This window comes from Mercurialis annua, linkage group LG3, assembly GCF_937616625.2.
Source record: "Mercurialis annua linkage group LG3, ddMerAnnu1.2, whole genome shotgun sequence".
NCBI lineage: Eukaryota > Viridiplantae > Streptophyta > Magnoliopsida > Malpighiales > Euphorbiaceae > Mercurialis > Mercurialis annua.
Window position 1 is genome coordinate 8,403,220 of NC_065572.1, and position 20,146 is coordinate 8,423,365.

The 20,146-nt window shown below is 33.8% G+C and overlaps 2 protein-coding genes across 2 annotated transcripts; one reads left to right on the forward strand and one right to left on the reverse strand.

Annotated features, from left to right (window-relative positions):
* LOC126673439 (ATP synthase subunit delta', mitochondrial) lies at positions 1-4,608 on the forward strand. The gene is made up of 2 exons (XM_050367588.2): positions 1-339; positions 3,970-4,608. Exons 1-2 carry the CDS (start codon positions 88-90, stop codon positions 4,312-4,314), a joined length of 597 nt encoding a protein of 198 aa, XP_050223545.1. The 5' UTR covers positions 1-87; the 3' UTR covers positions 4,315-4,608.
* A 1,820-nt stretch (positions 4,609-6,428) lies between these two features.
* Positions 6,429-18,454, reverse strand: LOC126673180 (lon protease homolog 2, peroxisomal). Its single transcript, XM_050367188.2, has 17 exons — positions 18,195-18,454; positions 17,974-18,095; positions 17,759-17,855; positions 17,149-17,318; positions 16,949-17,040; positions 15,943-16,122; positions 15,755-15,838; positions 14,879-15,006; positions 13,224-13,425; positions 12,924-13,130; positions 12,077-12,207; positions 11,417-11,630; positions 10,328-10,636; positions 9,064-9,258; positions 8,288-8,530; positions 7,587-7,688; positions 6,429-6,907 (listed from the first exon to the last, which is right to left on the reverse strand). Exons 1-17 carry the CDS (start codon positions 18,299-18,301, stop codon positions 6,824-6,826), a joined length of 2,667 nt encoding a protein of 888 aa, XP_050223145.1. The 5' UTR covers positions 18,302-18,454; the 3' UTR covers positions 6,429-6,823.
* Between the last annotated feature and the right edge of the window lie 1,692 nt (positions 18,455-20,146).

A 20,146-nucleotide genomic window follows, 5' to 3' on the forward strand; every position in this document is an offset into this window, starting at 1 on the left:
TCACACTATCATCACAATCACAATCTTCCAGTTTTTCATTTCCAAACACATCGAAAGCCGCCACCACACTCACCACTAACTCCGACCATGTTCCGGCAAGCATCCCGCCTTTTGGGCCGATCTATTAAGATGGATCGAGCCATGTCGACGGAGGTGGCCGCCGCGGCCTCTGTAGATTCAAGCTTTGTAGAGTCGTGGAAGAAAGCGATTCCCAATATGGACCCACCTAAAACTCCGTCGTCCTTCATGAAACCTCGCCCGCCTACGCCGTCCACCATTCCGTCTAAGCTCACCGTTAATTTTGTTCTTCCTTATGCTTCTCAGCTCTCCACTAAAGAGGTCTCATTTTTTTTTCATTTTTTAATTTTGGTTTTGTTTTTAAATTGTTTAATTGATTTGTTTTTCGTTCTGGGATTTGGTTTAATTTGATGAATGTGATATTTGATTTGGTTGGTTTCTGGGTATTGCTTGTAATGTTGATCCGTTGACGTTTTCTGGATGTTCTTTTGCAAATTTTATTAGGTCTTTGTAGTTCTCGGTATTGATTTAGTTCTGCTCTACGTAGCAGGGACACTCCATTTAATCAACGTGTTTCGGAAATGTGTCTAAACACTTGATGTTTCGGAAATGAAACTTCATTTTTTTATATAGAAACCCTAAAATAACACCCTTTTGCCGTGTCCAAGTGTCCCGTGCTACCTGTTTCTGCTTAACTGGCTTATCAATTGTGTTTTGTTCGGTCATGGTCTCTTTGGAATCTGCCATTGTTTGTCTTTTTTATAAGAATTCGTTATTTCTATTTTTTTTCCTTTCATTTTATGATGATGTTTTCTACTTGGGGCTTTTGTAGCCGTGCCCATTTTACTCTATTCTCGAAAATGGGATCTAGTAGTAATTCTATTTATTTATCATAAAGTATTTAAGCCTGGCATTTGTGTTGGGGAACTATCTTAAATCTTTTATTGATTGATATTTGGTTGTCATTTTATCTTGAGTTTGTTTAAATCATGTACTATTATATATTGTATTTCAAATTAATCTTTGCATTATGGGTTTGCTTGCATTTCTAGTTTAGGATGATTAAATTTGAATGGTTTTCTGTTTTCTTGACTTATTATGCTCATAATCGAGTTATTTATGAAGGCAAGTTAAGTTAAGGACAAAGGTAATCTGCTTTTGGGAGTCGATGTTTTCTTTTTAAACTGACCATTAGCTTCTCCTGAAAAGCTCTTGTCAGTATATCTTTGCTTCACTTGATTCTTGACCTTATGCTGTATACTCTCTCGTTAGCTCAGTTCTTGTTCAGACATTGATAAATCTATCCGTGAGGAGAAATCCAACTTCTCTCAGTTCTTTATTGTCAACAATATTCTCCATTTTAGATGAGTAGATAAAGAAACATTTAACCCTTCCGTCAAAAGTTAGTTGGATATACTACACATGGAGAAAGGGATGGTGGTAGCCTCACTGATATTGGTTCAGGGTGCATTCCTATGTTGATAAGAAACTTGTTAAGTCCTATGATTTGGCGTGTCATTTCCGTTTTTGAAAAAGCTTTTAAAACTTTGAAACTCTATATTTATAAGTAACAATGTATTCTTTAAAAAAAATATTTATTTACAGTTCCTCATTTTAGCATTTTCCGTTTCAACATTTTCATTTCCATGCAACATAGATAATAATCAGTATAAAGGATGGGTTGCATTGCTCCACATATCTCATGGCCCATGAACTTGTGCTTGCTGATCTTCACAGGTGGATAGTGTTGTTTTCAAATCTTTAAATTGCTTCTTTACTCTTTTTTTCTCCTATGGTTAGGTAGTAGGGGCCTATATTTGTCTTATGTCTGCTTTAAATTCTGATTGCTTATATTCACAGGACCATGATGCAGTTTTCAAAGTTTTAAACATTTTTATTTTCCTTGGAAGTTGGCTTATCGGCAATGCCAAAAAAAATATAATTAGAAACCCATGTCTTATATCTGTTTGCACTTTCTTTACTTCGTGTTCATCTTGTCAGGAAATGAAATGGTTAATATATATATTGCATTCTGCTGATAGTTACCTGTGAAGCACCGACACTCCTCCGGAGTGCCGTATTTAGGGGGACACTTCGGGGACACGGGGACACGCCGGGAATACGTACCCGACACGCCACGTGGCGTGTCCCCGTACCTTTGACTGGTCAAAGAGGGGGACACGCCGGGGACACTTTGGGGACACTTCGGGGACACTTCGGGGGGACACTTCTAGTGGTATTTAGTTAATTTTAAGTCTTTTTTTTAGTATGGGTTTTTTAATAAGAAATTTAACTAAATGGGCCCAAACCCAAATACAATTAGATAGTAAGTGAAACTAAACCCTATTTTTAATTTTAAAAAAACACAGCAGCCCCTAATCCCTATATCTAAGCAGTAACCTGCTTTCAAAGAAGAAAAACAGCCCCTGATGTAAAAAAAAGAAAACAGCAGTAACCTCCTTTTAATTATTCAACTAATTTACATATTAATTATGCATCTGATAACATAAGATTCATTGTTTTTGCATCTTGAAAGCTTATATATGACTAAATATATATTTTAAAAAAAATAAAAAAATTACCGTGTCCCTGCCGTACCCGTATCCTATTTTTTTCTAAAATGCCGTTCCCCGTACCCGTACCAGTGTCCGTACCCGTATCCGTACCCGTATCGGTGCTTCATAGATAGTTACAGATCTCAAGTTCCAAACTTTAGCAATCTAATGCCAGTTTGCAATTGATACTCACATCTTAGTTATTGTATCACATCTTCTCCAATTTTACTATCCCTTGCAACTGTTCCTATGTCAAATTGTCATCATCAAATACCAATTCATTATCAGTTTCTTCGTTCATCACGCCCATAGTATTTACTATTTAAAATCCTTTAGGAAAGTTTTGTAAGTTGTACTTATTACTTAGGATATATGGCCAATAAGGTGAGTCCTAACTTTCAAACAGCCTAGACACACCTTACTTTGTATTGTATGCCATCATCTGCAGCATGCCTCCCACATTCCTTGCATGAAAAAGGTAGAAGTCCAATAAACTAAATACCTCTTTCATTTTCATATGTGAGCAGTGAGGAATATGATCGAGTGTGAGAGTCCTTGAATGTAAATATTTTTTCTGTACGATACAATCCACAACAGGGTATGAAGTAGCAAAGGAGGGTACTTTTTTTTTTGAATGTACCAGATTGAAAGGGAGCCCGGAAAGCACTCATGAATTTAAGATCCATTTACTACTCATCAGAAAGCCTAATTTGTCTGGCCATGGAATCTGAAAAGGCTATAATGTTTGCTTGATCTTACTCTCTTATTCCTTCTTGCTTTCTGCAAAACGGTTGTTTTCTTTGTGCTAGACACCGGTAAACTGCTCTGTCATTGTTATGCCTAGCCGTAACCTGGTTTAAATGACTGCATAGTAAAACTTGGTTTAACATTTGCCTGCAAAACAAATTTATCTGGAGTTACTCTGATGGCACTCAACTTCTGTCTTAAAGATGAAGATTTATTATTTATATTAAACTTAATAGCGTTCATCAATTTATGATCGTTTTGCATTGTCATAAAGGTTTTTCTTTTTCAAGCTTCTGATGAGTTGGCTATATTCATGGGGTTTAGCAATAAATGGTTCCAACTGTAATGTACAAAACAATAAAATATGTATCTGAGATCTTTCATAGTAGTTCCTGCTATTATCATAAGGATTCCTTTTTGGGTTCGGGGGTGAGCTCATCTCTGTCGAGTTATCAAGTCTGATATCACTGTACAAGCATAGATCTTATTGTGGTTCACAATGAAATATTATAGTACTGCTTGATAGGGCTTGTAAATTTGAATTTTTATTATTTGAATTCAGCTCAGCAGTCACGTTGTTAATGCTACGACCTATACGAGGCGTATATTAATTCTCGGACGTATCTTTTTGTTCAAATAAATGTTTCAGGTTGACATGGTGATTATACCTGCAACAACTGGACAAATGGGTGTTCTGCCAGGACATGTACCCACAATTGCAGAACTGAAACCCGGGATCTTAACAGTTCATGAAGGAAATGATGTGACCAAATATTTTCTTAGCAGCGGGTTTGCTTTTGTCCATTCAAACTCTGTTGCCGATATAATTGCTGTTGAGGCTGTGCCAATTGATCACATTGATTCAAGTTTAGTACAGAAGGGTCTCGCAGAGTTCAATCAGAAGCTCAGCTCAGCTACAACTGATTTGGAGAAAGCTGAAGCCCAGATTGGCGTAGATGTTCACAGTGCTCTCAACTTTGCTCTCACCGGCTAATATCCTGCAATCTGCATCCGGTTTTTTTTCTTTTCTTGCAATTTTCCTTTCTATGCTTCATTGGCTGTTTACTCTTCATTTTATAATCTGTAAACTGCTTACTGCATAGTCCTGCTGAGATATATATACCTCTGCTGTGATTCACAGAAAGGTAAATAAAGTGTTCAGAAACAAGAAGCAGAATGGTTTACTTTTTTTGTTTTCGGAAAACCTCTTGGCTTGGAGGTTTGTTGTTAGAACAGACTGTTAGACTGCATAAAAATGGATTTGATCAAAGTTTTGCATTTGGTTCGACTTTGTTCTTTTTCATTCAGTTGCTGTGTTTTCGCTCTAGTTTTAGTTGGAATTTATCAAAGTGCATGCAGTGAAATAGCTATTTCACTGTTCCGAAGACTGATATATTCCGGGGAATAAAATGCATATCCGTATATCTATTATCCTTTGTTTTATGTTTAGTGGGTGTTTAGTTTGATGTCCGAGTAGCTGATGGTTATATCAGCGATCAGCTTTGATTTATATAGTTCATCTGTCCGATAAATTCCACAAAGATTGAATATAATTCACCAACACAAGAACTAAAAACTAATAAATTACATCTCTTTGTTTCATTAAAAAAAAGTAGTCATTTTTTGTTTAGAAAAAGTAGTTACATTTAATGCTAATTTAAAATAAAATTATTAAAATACCCTCATTATGTTATATGGACCATAATGATTTATTTAAAAAAAAAATTAAAGATATGTAAGGAAAATTTTAATAAATTAATCATAATTAATGAATTTTTTACTTCTTGTGGAAGGAATAATTTTTTTATTTTTATGGGACGGAAGGAGTAGTTAATTACTTCTAATAATACTTATTTAAGTTTTTAAAATGTAAATAATTATAGAATCACTATATTAAACGCTTATATGATAAGATTAGAAGGGTATTTTGATAATTAATCCTTAAAGCAATAATTTATTGGAATAATAACAAAAACTCCCAATGAGTTTAAGGCCTAATTAACTAAGTCTCACCTCATATCTTAAAAATATAAAAATTTCACTCTAACTTTTACTCATATTCACTAATAACCCTCTCCTTGGTATTAGTTGAATTGTTCAAAGGATCAAATCGTTTAAAACAAAATGTATTAATTTTTAAATTTATTTTTTTACATAATTTTTGAAAATCATAAAAATCTAATAAATTTTTTTACAAAAGTTATTTATAATTATAAATGTTCTTTTTATAATTATTTTAATTTTATGATTTTTTAAAATTATATGAAAGACGAATAATATAGGGATTAAATTAAGTTTTATTTTAAACAATTTAATCCTTTAACCAAATAAAATGACATCATTAACTAGCAGCTGAGCAAACATTAGGAGAAAAAATTTATATTTTTAATATGTAAGGGGAAATTTAGTTAATTAGGCCTTTTCAGACGAATTATAGTAATTGGATAATTTATTTTATTTTTCTGGGATAATAAAAGTAGTAACTTTTTATAATTTTATGGAATAAAAGAAGTAACTAGCAGTAGTTGTTTCTTGCCCATCAACTACAACTGATTAGTTTAACTGAGATTAATTTAGTCAAACGGAGTAAAATTCAGTAAAATTTCAATTTAATTGAATCTTTAATTCTGGACTAGTGACCTTTCTTTTTTGAAAAAACACAACCGTTGGGTCATATTTTTTGTACAACAAACCAATAGTGCGTTAGCCTGTGAAAAATTGAATGATAAAAAATAACGTGGCGCAACAGTTATATGGAATAACACCCTTCTTTTTCCTACCAGCCAATACAATCCGATTTTCAACAATGGTAATACTGCCGATAGGGAATTCTTCTCAATCAATTCGAAATCAAAACTCAATTTTCAGCGGCTTGTATAATTTCTGCTGTGCCAAGTTCCCCTGTCAACAGATTGGATTGAAAAGGATTTCCGCTGTCTCAGACAATAAAATGAAGCTAACTAATGGGATAAACAGTTCTAATCCTCTAGGATATGCATTTTTTAAGCCAAAATGTGCTAGCAAATTGATTAGTTATACACACAAAGACGTTCAGAAGCCAGTTTTCAGGTGTGCATCGTAAAGCACCCAAGAGATATAAACTCAAGATTCAAAAAAAAATGATACAGTTTATAAATCATATGGCAAGCATTGTCATTCTGAATTAATTAAATTACATAGATACATATACTATACAAATTGATACAAAATCACACAATATGAGGTCGAGGCGAGACGGTAATAGGGAAGCACCAGCTTACCCATTATAAGTATAGTCAGTTGTGACGATGAGACGCATATGATTCATTTCCTTTGGACCAGACAAAATCTTTTTGTTTTTTTGTTTTTTGTTGGAACAGAACCAGTAGAAGTCGACAATTTGATGATCATCGGTTGCTGGAGGCAGCAACTAAATAAATCGAAATCTGTCTGCCCCGATGGATGTGATGGCAAGCTAACAAAGCTATCACCAGAGATTGAATAGAAAATCTCAGAGGGTGTTATCATAACTTTGAGTGTACTCTCCACGGGCAACCACCTTCAAATGCTTGTTCCAATACATCTTCCATCCGCTTAGCTAGTAGAATCTGTGCAAGTTTAATAATATTGCATATCAGTTTCAGCCAATTGAATGAATCATACATTATTAGTACACGTAAATTAATAAAAAAAACCATTATTGTTCAACGCGGCCAGGCTAAACCTAAAGAAATTTGTTTCAGGAACAATATTCAAACAAATAAAGTCAGATAGTATACATAAATTGATGTTGCGGTTTCACGTTATAGCATATAACAATATGCATCTATACTACATATAACAATACACATCTATACTACATATATAAAGTACTCTATACTACATGTAAAAATATGGATAAAGTGGTGGACGTTTACATTTTCTTAATTATCTTTTCTAATTTGTAACTATCTACTTGATTAAATTATGGTTTTATGTTCATGTAGTTATTAATTAGATTTAAAAATGAGAGAGAAACACGTTTACTTTATTGTCCTTATATATATTATTTATTAATAAATGTAGTAAAGTATAGGAATATGCACATTTATTTTTTAATTTTTAGTCATCTATTTATTTAAAATCTTATGATTATTTACTTATTAATACAAATTATATATAATATATTTACAGTATATTATATAATTTCTTTATTTATTATTATGAATAAAACATATATTAACATATCGCATTAATAGACACGTGCAAAAAAGAAACATTTCAAATCAAGGTCAGAACTAAAATCACCTCAAGGTTCCCGAGCACAGCTGCCGGTACTTCAGCCAAGTCCTTCAAATTTCTCTCTGGTAATATTACTCTCGTTATACCACAACGGTGTGCTGCCAATATCTGCAAGAAACACCACAAAGGTTCACACTTTTGGTATGAGCAGGCTGTTTTTCAGGATCACTAGCTATATCTCATCAACACATATTCGGAGCTCTAGGTGTCAAACTGATTAATGTCCTATCATAGATTGAGAATCTAATGCAACCATAAGATGAAATATGCAGAAAATGTTGTATTGCTACAAAAACTGATTTTTGTAGTTATAAAATATGCAGAAAGAAGATCCGATTCAGACCTATTACATGTCCAAATATTTATCAAAGTAAATAATGATGGGGAAAAAGAAGATGAAAAGACCACGTGAAAAATGCTTAGTGGTATGTCAATGTAATATCCATGTCCTGCAATTCAGCCTAAAAGAAAATCATCTTTGGAACACCATAACCTCATATTTAAACGAATGAATCATACTTCTATTAGAAAAAATACAAATGTGAGAACAAAGACTTTAAAGTATGAGAGTCTATGGAGACATATTTGAGTATTATTATAATTGAACTACACAGATAATGGTGACATCAACTAAAACCACCGGAACTGATATGCTTCATCATTGTAAGATAAGTATCAAAATAGCCAACTGTATTAGCGAACATTACCTTATCCTTAATACCACCAACAGGGAGAACAAGGCCCCTCAGAGTCATCTCTCCTGTCATTGCTGTATCTGCTCTTACCCTTTTTTTACTGAACAGTGAAACAAGGGCTGTTACCAGTGTCACACCAGCTGAGGGCCCATCCTTGGGTACAGCACCAGCAGGGAAATGAATATGAACATCCCGTCCCTCAAGGAGATTGATCCCTTGAGCTGCCAACTGCAGATCTGTTGCCCTTGCCCTGACCTGCAATTATATCGGAAATTATAAAATAAAGGTAACTTTCTTAAGAGTAGAAAAAGGTATGCATGCTTACATGAGATCTTACTCTGTAAAACATTTCGCAGTCAAATGTCAAAATTTCAAGTAGCCATGACAATGAACAAAAAGTAGAGCAATGGCCAAGCCATAGGCTAACATTTAAGATTTATCTAAAAATATTTTATACAGGATAATTTTCAGTTGATTTCCTTAAGAAATGAAGAGAAGGAACTGAATATAGAAGCGTCCTGCCATTTCCTTCCCCTAAACTATATTACATTGTTCAGGAATGCAAAAACAAAAAAAAAATATTCAAAATAAAAGCAAGAGAGAAATCAAATCAGGACCTGACATATTATGTAGTTATTAATGAAATGAAATCGGCCTCTATAGCATTATGTACATTTTCAATTGCACACTATAACAAATAATTATAATGTTCCAGACTGTAATGAGCCTCTATAGACTAAATATCAGTTAAACAGTGCATTGGTTATTGGGGATAGATATAGACTAACCCATGTCAATGCTATTTGTGCTGATTCTTTAATAACATCACCAAGTTGCCCAGTGAGATGCAATTCACCCTTTCCCATCATTGCAGTAGCCTCTACAAATTGAACTTCTCCACCAAAGGCAGTCCAAACGAGCCCAACTGATATACCAGGACTAGCAACGCGCTCAGCAGCTTCTTTATCATCAAATCTTGGAGGCTGCATTATTCACATTTTAAATTAACAACACCCTCAATGCTGTTAAAATTAAGAAAAACTCGACGGGCTGATTGAAAAAACAAAGCAGTTTGGCTATGAAGTTCTTTTATTTACTTTCAAAAGCTTATCGAGATTAGAATCTTTTGACCATATCAAGGACAGAAGCACAATATATAATCCAAAGTTCCAAACTGCAACTAAGAGTTCTTAACTTCTTAGGCCGACTCATAGCATAGGATAACAGATTCAGGGACAGTTTTACGTGGTCCAAAACCGCCTAAATATGCCAATCTCCATGCCTCACCAATATTATAGAATAAAACAGGTTAGGAAAAAAAACCTCTATACCGCTATTTTTGGGGTATGCAAAAAATTAAAATCCGTCAACTACAACAAAAATAAACGAAATTCCATGAAAGATAAACGTCGTTCTATATTATACATCTACTGTTGTGCAGAGTGCAAGAAAACTTCAAAGGATTAAACATATTAGTCGACCCCAAAGTGTGGTCCAAAAGTGCTTTTAGCTAATGTCTCTGCTTACACTACTTAACAAGAAAGAACACATGAAAGTTATAAAATATACTTTGTGAAGGAAGAAGTTCAGAGATTTAGAAGAAAAAAAGTGGACAGTTCCAAAATTTCTAGTAGTTGGCAATGATGTATTCCAAAAACAACCTGATTTCAAAAAGTGAAAAATAAAGATTATAAGGATTATTAAGACATTGATAAAATCCCCTGCGCTTCTTAATTACTGACCAGATAATAAAAGTAAAAGAACACAGTAAACCTTGATCAAGAATTTTCACTTCATCTGTGTAATTAAACATCTATTAAAATCACCCACCAGTTTTTGCACGCAAAGTACTTTAACACAAAGCACTTATTAACGATGGCATTGCTATAAGACAAGCTTAATCCAACCAAATGTTAATGAATGCTAATTGCTAAAGACAGGAATCTTGCCAAAAAAATATAAAGAAAAAAATCTCAACAGTACACGTGACGAATAAAGAACCAAATATAGAGCATATTGTAGAAAAATGGAAAAGCCGAGTCAGATTATTACCCCTAGTACTTTCTCCAGTAGAGTTTCATCCACAACCAAAGGTGACGCAACCCTGAATGAGTTTGACAGCTCATGATTGTTATCATTCATTGGAATTACTTCCATTTCCACTTCAGCTCCCTCAGCAAGTCTATTCTCCAAGAATGGTGAAGTCAATCGGTGCATATCTTTGCTCAATGGAACAGAAGCAGCTTGCTCTTGCTCTGCAAGTCTTACAGCTGCTGCTCGGGCCAATGCCGCTAAACTCCTCTCCAGGTTCCGGACACCAGCCTCCCTAGTGTACCTCTGGATGATAAGTTTCACCATAGCCTACCACATTGGAAAGAGAATTGGGATATAACTTCTAATGAACATGCAATTCAATATATTGTCCACCATGTACTTTTTTTGTTACATTTTATCAATTGGGTGTCCCACAGAGAGGAGATATGAGAGAAAAAAAGGTGCCATTAGAAACAAAATGAAAGGTAAAGACGCATCTTATTCCAGGAAGATGACATTTAACCACACAAGTCACAAAATATGAGACTTTCATTCATCGAGATCATCATAGGGACTCATGGGCTTTTTCTCCTAATAATATTATAGAGCAGATTATTGCTTGTAGTTATTTTGATTTATTTGGTGAACGAATTGGAAGATAATTAGTTCAACAACTGGATGAGAGACCAGCTATTGTTTTCAAAGAGCTTAGCTGTGATTTTAATACTGATGATCTGGTTTAGCAGAATCGCCAGCCATCATTTCCACTACTTGAACTTGGATATTCAAGCTAGCACAATCACGAACCATCATTTTCACTATTTGAACTTGGATATTCAAATTGTAACAGGAAATAGATGTAAGCATATTTCAGTAGGTAATGTCACCATTGGAAGAATGACCGGTTGCTTTTAGAAGCAAATGCATGAGGATTGATATAATAGCAAGCACTTCAACTCAATGGCATAGCAAACAACTAGTTTACAGCCCATCATAAATACCCATGTCTTTTGACTCACATCAAATTCAGGTGCAAACCTGCCTTTACCAATTAAACATTTTTAAAATAAGTTACTGATACAATCTCATACGTTACTGATGTATTACCTCTGGAATTTGAAGGAAAGTAGATCCCAATCCATGCTGGTCCAAAACTCTTGGAATCAAATGCCGCATGGCTATCTTAAGCTTCTCTTCAGGTGTATATCCAGGGAGCTCAATGACTTCCATCCTGTCTAAGAGTGGAGGAGGAATAGGCTGCGCCCTATTTGCAGTTGCAACAAAAATCACCTTTGAGAGGTCATATGGAACATTCAAATAGCTATAAACCTTTAGTTAAGTGATAACAACTGGTAGTCGATGCATTCATAAGATAGTCAAGAAGTAACAATAATGACTAATTTAAAAAGAATACCTATACGGCTATGCATAACCAGCAATTAAGCCGTCTATACAATAATTCTTAGGAAAATAGTTGGAACTTAGAGCTTTAGCAGTAAGCACATTAGATAAACGTCTTCAACAAAATGATCCTATATTGAGTCGCATATATCTTCCTAGTCTTTATTTATCCAGGGGAGCATTCAAACAAAAATTTACACTTCTATATTTATATAAAAAATGCAACTATGGTTAGAGGACTTAATAGTCACCCTTATTGAAGCTAAGATAGAGAATTTTTGAGTTACTGGAAAGGAAAAGGTGAAATAAACAACATCAAGGTCACTACACCCCCACTTTGAGGCATCTTAAAGGAGAAAAGGATACTGATCATTAAATGTCTTGTTCTGCTCGGGGTCAAGAACCTCTAGCAGAGCTGAAGCTGGATCCCCGCGCACATCTGAACCTGTCTTGTCAATCTCATCCAGAAGCATGACTGGATTGCAAACACCTACTCTCTGAAGGCCAAATGAAAAAGATCATGAGTTTACTTTGAACCAAATAAAACCCCATGCGCACAAACAAGGAAAGCCAAATCTTGGATATGATTAAGAATCCAAATCATAACTGAATTTGCAAAATCATCATAAACAAATCCGAACTAGAAGACTATTTGCCAGCAATGATGCCTCGTAATCCACAATAATGATTAAGAAAGATGAGGAATTTAATCAACTAGATGACCTTGGTTCTAGCAAAATTGTAATGCAACTCAATAGAAGCAACATGTCCATGATTAGGTGAGAGATGCGATACCCATATCCCGTAAGGCGGTTAGGCATCAAGATTCTTAGTTTGCACCGTATAGCATCACTAGCAATGCTTGTTTAAAAACGCATACCTCTAAAGACAAAAGGGCCTGGATAATAAATGCTGGATGCAAAAGTCCTATCCTTAGCATAAACCAGAGCCAACGAGGTCAATCATCAACAATAGTTACTGCCACTAAAATTTCTACATTTTTGTATTTCCTATGGAGATTTAATCAATCTCACATAAAATACTCTTCAGATGCCCTATCCTTTTTCTTATTTGCTTCGCATAGTTATGACTTATTAACAGCTATATTGGACAACTATACAAGCAAACGCCTTCTTGAATGAAGCTCAGAAAGAAAATGTGGAGGAAACAATGAGGGAATCCAAACTTTAAAGACAGTCGACAAAAATTCTACCTTTATACCATCAATAAGACGCCCAGGCATGCTTCCAATGTATGTTCTCCTATGCCCCCTAATATCTGCTTCATCCTTAACACCACCAAGGGACATACGAACAAATTTTCTGCCTAGTGCAGCAGCAATAGATGATGCCAAAGATGTTTTCCCAACCCCTGGAGGGCCAACAAAGCACAAGACGGGGCCTCTTGCATCTGGTTTAAGCTGCAGCACAAACATTTTAATCCATAAAAATATTCAGTTGACGATCAAACATTAAGGTCATGCAAGCTAACAACTACTAGAGAAAAGGACAACCTTGCGAACAGCTAGATATTCGATGATTCGTTGCTTGACTTTGACTAGGCCATAATGATCATTGTCAAGACGTTCTTTTGCAGCCTTTAGGTCCAAATCATGTTCTTCACTTGCCTTTTCCCAGGGAAGATCAGCAAGGAGCTCCAAGTAAACACGTGAACTATTATATCCAGGTTGCTGAGGTTGCATTTTTTTAAGCCTCCTGAGATGCAAGAAAATAAAAAATTTAGATAACATATGCTGATATGCCACAAATTAAAAGAAATTCTTCAGTATATCCACAATTTTACATTTGGAATCTTTACTTGATTATCACACAATGGGAAAAGTAACATTGATTTTGAGAAAGAATAAGGCTCCACTTTCGGGCATATTGTCAAAATCTTTTCTTTGGAATTTCTTTTGTTTTGCTGAAACATCAAAGTTAAATGGAGTTCTCCTTGGATAGAAAAGATAATTACAAAGATAGCGTGAACGACTGTCATCTCTAAAATTATAGTGTAGCCCATGGTGACGGGTGACTACAGACAACCAATGCGGAAACCAGTGACCAGCAAACTAGTTGCAAAATTACAAGTTGAAGAACACCTTTGAGGAACCAATTTTCTTAATACACACACACCACACCTTGGGGAAATGCCGTTTTTCAAGCGGATCACTTACAATGTATGCACGCACTGTGCCACACAATTTGACACAGATTGCTTATCTCTACTTGTCTCTCCAATTTTCCTACTGGAGGTGGACTCAACTCACACTAGCACTTCTGTTCTACACACAAATTGACAACACTCAAAAAAGTTCTCAGTAATGGTGACCGACTTCGGTCCTCCCCTCTTACTGCTTCCACCTTCACATGGCCGAATCACATTTGACAGATCATGTACTTGTAACAGAATCCACCAGACAATGTAAAAGAAGTTGGAAACAAACTGTTGGTAAATTATAGACAGCACTCACTACATGACACTAAAACTTCTCACCATCAGAACCTAGCTTGTGGATATACAATTTCTAAGGAAATAAGACCTCTCAAAAACACACTTAAAGTCATTCCTCTGTTTATTTATTAATCTCTTCTATTTAGCCAGATAAGAGATCATAGCAAAGGGAATACATATGGCAGGAGAGAAGAGGTCTCCTTGTTGACAATGAAAAGAAAAGAGAAGGCATCCGTTATTATTGTTAACGGTTATGGAAGACATTACAGTTATCTAATCATTGCATACCCACTAGAAAGCCCTCAAGGTTGACATTTTCTCATCAAAGTGAGATCTATGTCCTCTATGCTATACCCAGGATCCAAAAGAATTGAAGAGATTAATATGCTATAGCACTCAATCAAAAATAAGTGTCGAAACCTTTATCACCTCTATGCCATATTTAAAGTATGAAGCTTACAAGCCCAGAATTCCCATACAAGAAAGTATGATTCAACATAACATAGCTCCAGGGAAACAATATGACTAGCTCTCTGGTGCAGAATCATTCAAGTGATGGGATCTCTTCATATAAACCTCCACAAAAAACACCAGCTTACAGAAATATTTGGTCCATGTAGATATACAGCTATTAAACAAATACTTCTATTGATATGCTTAAAAACCTCTATCGTTTATAGCTAATCATCCTCTTCTTGATCTCAAAGGGCGTACCTTAGCTCCCTCTGGGCATGTTTCCAAATATTTGGAGGCATTCCTGCACTTTGCATCTTTCTTTCTAAGGCAGCAACATCATCTTCATCATCATCATTGTCACCAAGCTCCTCTTTTATAGCTCTCATCTGAAACATGTTTCGAATGATTTAGCCCCCCAACTACACAAGATTGTAAAGTTTAAGAACCAAAACAAATGTGAAACAAGCAACAGAAGATAGCAACATACTACCCGAGGAATTTTCCATCATGTATTGTTTGTAAATAAATATAAATTCAACCCTTGAAATTTGCATCCATATACTCTTTTCGGTAAACTTCTTATCCATTTCACATTTTAATGCCCTGACAACCATTTTCGATTCGACACATGGCTTCCATGAGACAATTAAGCACCATCTCAAAATGTTGTACAGTTAACTTTGTAAACTGATCACAGTTCTATATAAATCTGAACTCTACAAAATTGTTGTGCTTAATTAGAAAAAGAACAACTTAATTAAAATTGTCATGAAAAAATAAAAGAGGACTAGAAAAGCAGGAATGTTGCCAAAAAATTTATCCAAAAAATCTTAAACTTTTCAAGTCTCAGATGTAACATTAAGAACACCAATAACCGAACCCCTGGTACAGGCCATTTCATCAAAGTTGCCTCTTAAAATATTTAAGGGCATAAACATCATTCAAACCTCCATTCCAATCTAATAAGACAATAAAACCAACAGAATTGATTTCTTTGTTAGAGGCAGCCAACATTTGATAAAATCATTCCAATGAGCTCGATCCTGACCCATGAACAGCATAACAATGCTTAAGCGTATATGTGTAGCCTATACACTATGCTTCACATAGACATAAAACAGACTATAAACAAACCTGCTGGCGCAGAAGAAACTCTTTCTGTGATTTTGACAACTGTCCCTCAACCTTTTGAGAAATCTTTTCTGCTACACGTATTGACTGCCGCAGGTAGAAATTAACATGATCAAATGAAGGCCATAACAAACATATAAAACTAGAAAGTTAACATACCAGATGTTAACTATCCTTTTGTAAATTATCACCTGTAAATGTCTGTCAACCAGTTCTGTAGCTTTTGAAAGCCTTACTTTAAGATCAATTGAATCTAACATGGAAAGTTGCTCTTCAAAACTCATCTCAAAGCTAGCAACAAAAATATCTGCCAACTTGTGAATGGGAACTGTTTCCAACAGAACTTTTGTCCTTCCACCAGTTTTTTGTTTCTAAGGACATACAGGAATAGAAACATTAATGATGGTGCGACAAGACGACTACAGCAAGCACGTTATACATAAACATTTTCAAGCAAGAATGCCAGCAAAGGAACACTTCTTAATTAGCTTTCATCCTATTATTCAGTTAATAAAATAACTATTTAATAGTAAAGCATGACAGAAGTAGCACTCAGAATATGACATCACATTCCACCTTTGCAGGCATATCAATATTCCGAAATTAAGACTTCTCTTGTCTAACTACTCCATAGTAATATAGAGAATGAGGCAACGGCGAATTAATAAGAGCTGCTCAGTTGTGTAACTTGTACTCATTCAACCAAAAGGATTACAAGAAAGACTAAAATGTGATTATCACAGTATTATGTCTTTTATGATAAAAGAATCTACATTTAGGGTACATATATCATAGATTTCCCACCTACAACTTGATGACATTGTAGTTAAACTCATTAGTACTGAAATTAGCCAAATAAGATATATGCTAATGCCAGAATATACACACAAGGAATTCGACCTCAAGGATCATCACTGCAAGCAATTGAGTAAAAAATTAACGATGACAACTAATAAGCCAAATATCTCAGTAATTACTAACACAATGCATGAGAAGGTAATTTTCCAAAGAATAAATCTCGCTACCATGAAGCAAGGGTAAAATGCAAAAGCATTTAATAACAAGAAAAAAACTATAATTGCATGCAATATTTGAAATATAATCCACTGAGCAGAACTTAAAATGGCATAGTTGATGTTGTTGGAAAACAGAGATGAATTTGCAAAAATTCAATTCTCGAAAAACAGAATAAACTACCTGCTCAAGTACCGAAATAAGCTCCATGGCTGTTGCTTTGAACTGACGAGATAATGATACAAAATCAGGATCTTGCTCCACTTGTTCCATCTCTAATTAAGAAAAAGACGAAATAAAAATATTTGAGCTCTTTCGAACTAGTGCTAAAAGAAAAGCAGCAGTGATATGGATAAAAAGAGAGATGTTAATTGCAAACTGACCAGCCTTTTTCATATCAAGAGAAGATATGCGTGCAGTGTAGTACATCCCTCTTTTGCTAAGCTCCTGAACACTGAATCTGCATAAACCTTCGAGAACAACTATGTATGTCACTCTCCCACTAGGTTTCTCCACTCCTCTGGAAAGATGCAGAGCACGAGCTGCCACACCCCTAACAAATTACAAAATAAATGTCACATGACTATTCTGTCTACAAGAATCCGGTAAATACCAAATTAGCAAAATCACGTCTTTTTTGTAGCATTGTTTTCATTTATTCAAAGTACCCGTCCTTTTGAATTTTCAAACTAGACAGTTCAAATGTTTCTAAAATTCAATAACATTATTTCAACTTAAAATCATAAAGGGCCTGGCCTGTTGAAGGAAAGAAACATGAAAATTCAAACAACTAGGGTTCCTTGATCCCAAAGAAATAAAAATTCCTGTAAATTGAGAGAAACGTCGAATTCCTAATTAAATTACTGCTTTTTTTCTTTAATAAAATTCCTTAAGGCCGTACTTCAACAACTTGAAAGAATTACCAAATCATGTCTTATGGAAAATTGAACATTACCAAAACATAAAGAAATTGAATAAAAATAAGAAATAAACCTGTTATGCCAATGAATAACTTCCTGCAGATTTTTTCCATCAGTTTTATTATTATCAGAGGTATTAACTTGGATTTTTCCAGAATCACTTCCACCGCCTAATAAACAAACAAACAAACAATCAAAACGAACATAAAACTCCAACTAAAATCACATCCAATAATAAAACAATATTAAAAACTAAAATCAAATGACAATTAATTAATCAATCAGTACCTTGAGATAAAACAGGAGAAGAAGCAAAAGCGGTTTCATCAGAAGCAGAATCCCGAACAGGTAAAATGCCAATTATACCCTTCTCTTCACGCTGCCATAGCTCTTGCTCCACCAATTTCACACTACAACCACAAAACACATCAGTAAACATCAAAAACGACACCGCTTTTCAATATAATCACAGAAAACAAAGAAAAACACGAAAATTAGCAAAACCAAACCTGTTAGGAGAAGTGCAGCGAATACGAATGATCGCACCAGGTAATAATACTTTGTTTCTAAACGGAAGGATCGCTAACCGGCCTGGTAGCTCCACTGAATCCGCCATGGATTTTTTTTGGATTATGAATTTTAAATTGTTTAGCTGTGTTTATGCGTGAACTGTATATGAAGTGTTTCGAGGAAGGAAAAAGAGAGTGAAAACAGAGACGGGGAGGAGAATTCTGTGGTGGTGTTTTGTTTTTCTTAAATTTCTTTTTAGGGACTTAAATTTATTTATGAGGAAATTTTATGGATAAAGAGACTTAAATTTGTAGGTCAGCCATACATTTTTAACTCGTTTAGCTCAAAAGTCAACTGTTATTTTTTTTTTCGTTAATTAATTTTTTTATTAATTTGTAAAATGGTCAGATTGTTCAAATTTAAAATTTGATAATGAAAAACCATAAAATTATTTAAAAATTCCAAATTAATTTTAAAATTATTTATATTTAATAGGCCTAATCACTCAAAAACCCCTCACCTTTAAACTTTTTTTCAATTCCACCCCGACGTTGAAAATTTGTCAATTTTACCCACTTTTGAATTTTCCGTTTTCAATTGTACCCCAATATTTTAATTTTTGTTAATTTTTTTACTTAAATGATGAAATCATTCAATTAATTAAGTCTAAACATGAAATTAAATTCTTTTTTATTCAAAAAAGTACAAATTAACACTAATTTAAATTCTTAATTAATTTAACTAAATTTAAATAAATTTTAAAAATATACAATTAATATATGCGAGACATGGAGAATGTTTTAAACAAATTTCCAAACGCAAAAGACGTTAATTTAATTTTTCAGGGTACAATTGAAATATAAAAATGTAAAATAGGGTAAAATTGACAATTTTTCAACGTCAGGGTATGATTGAAAAGGGGCTAAAAGGTCGGGGGTTTTTAAGACATTAGGCCTATTTAATATTGTACAATTCTAACAAAATTGGATTAGGAAATTTATAAAATTATTTATATTTAATAGTGTACAATTCTAACAAAATTATTTATATTTGAATTTTTAAATGTAAACTTATCTTAAATATAAATAAAAAATATTATAAATAAATTATAGTTTAAAATAATTATGAAATAATTTTAATGTTTATTTGAATTTTTATCGATTGATGGATTTATTGAAAGAAAATAAATCTAAAAAATTAGAAAATAAATTTATTTTTTAACAATTAAATCATTTGACCAAGTCAACTAGCAGATATAATTATTGACGAACTGTGGATTAAATGTTAAGAGAAACTGAATACTTTTTAAAAATCATGAAAAGAAAATATTTCGAAATTAAACTGAAAAGATAAAAAGCTATGATCTTTAAATTTAACTTTTTGTAAGGGTGTAAATTTAACTTACTCTAAATTTTAAAATAAAGCTTATTACATTAACTTCTCGTATATATTTATAATGCAAAATCCAGGAATAAAATATTACTCTAATTTTATTTTATTTTGATAACTTTACTCTAATTTGATAATGGGTTAATTGCATGAAAAATCAACATTTTTTTAGGCTTAATTACTTAAAAACCACTCAGTTTGAACTTTTTTTTCGTTTATACCCTAAGTTAGGAAAAAATTCATTTATACCCTGACGTATGTATTTATATTTCACCTCTACCCCGAGACACTAAATTAATCTCTTTTCATTTAAAAAAAAGTTTAAAATAGTTCTTCATTTTTAACCTAAGCTAATCAGAGTTTAATTAGAAATGAATTTTTCTCTAAATGAAGGACTATTTATTTTATTTTTTAAATAAAAAGAGGTTAATTTAGTGTCTCGTGGTAGAGGTGAAACATAAACACATACGTCAGGGTATAAATGAATTTTTTCCTAGGTTAGGGTATAAACGAAAAAAAAAGTTCACGGTGGGTGGTTTTTAAATAATTAAGCCCTTTTTTT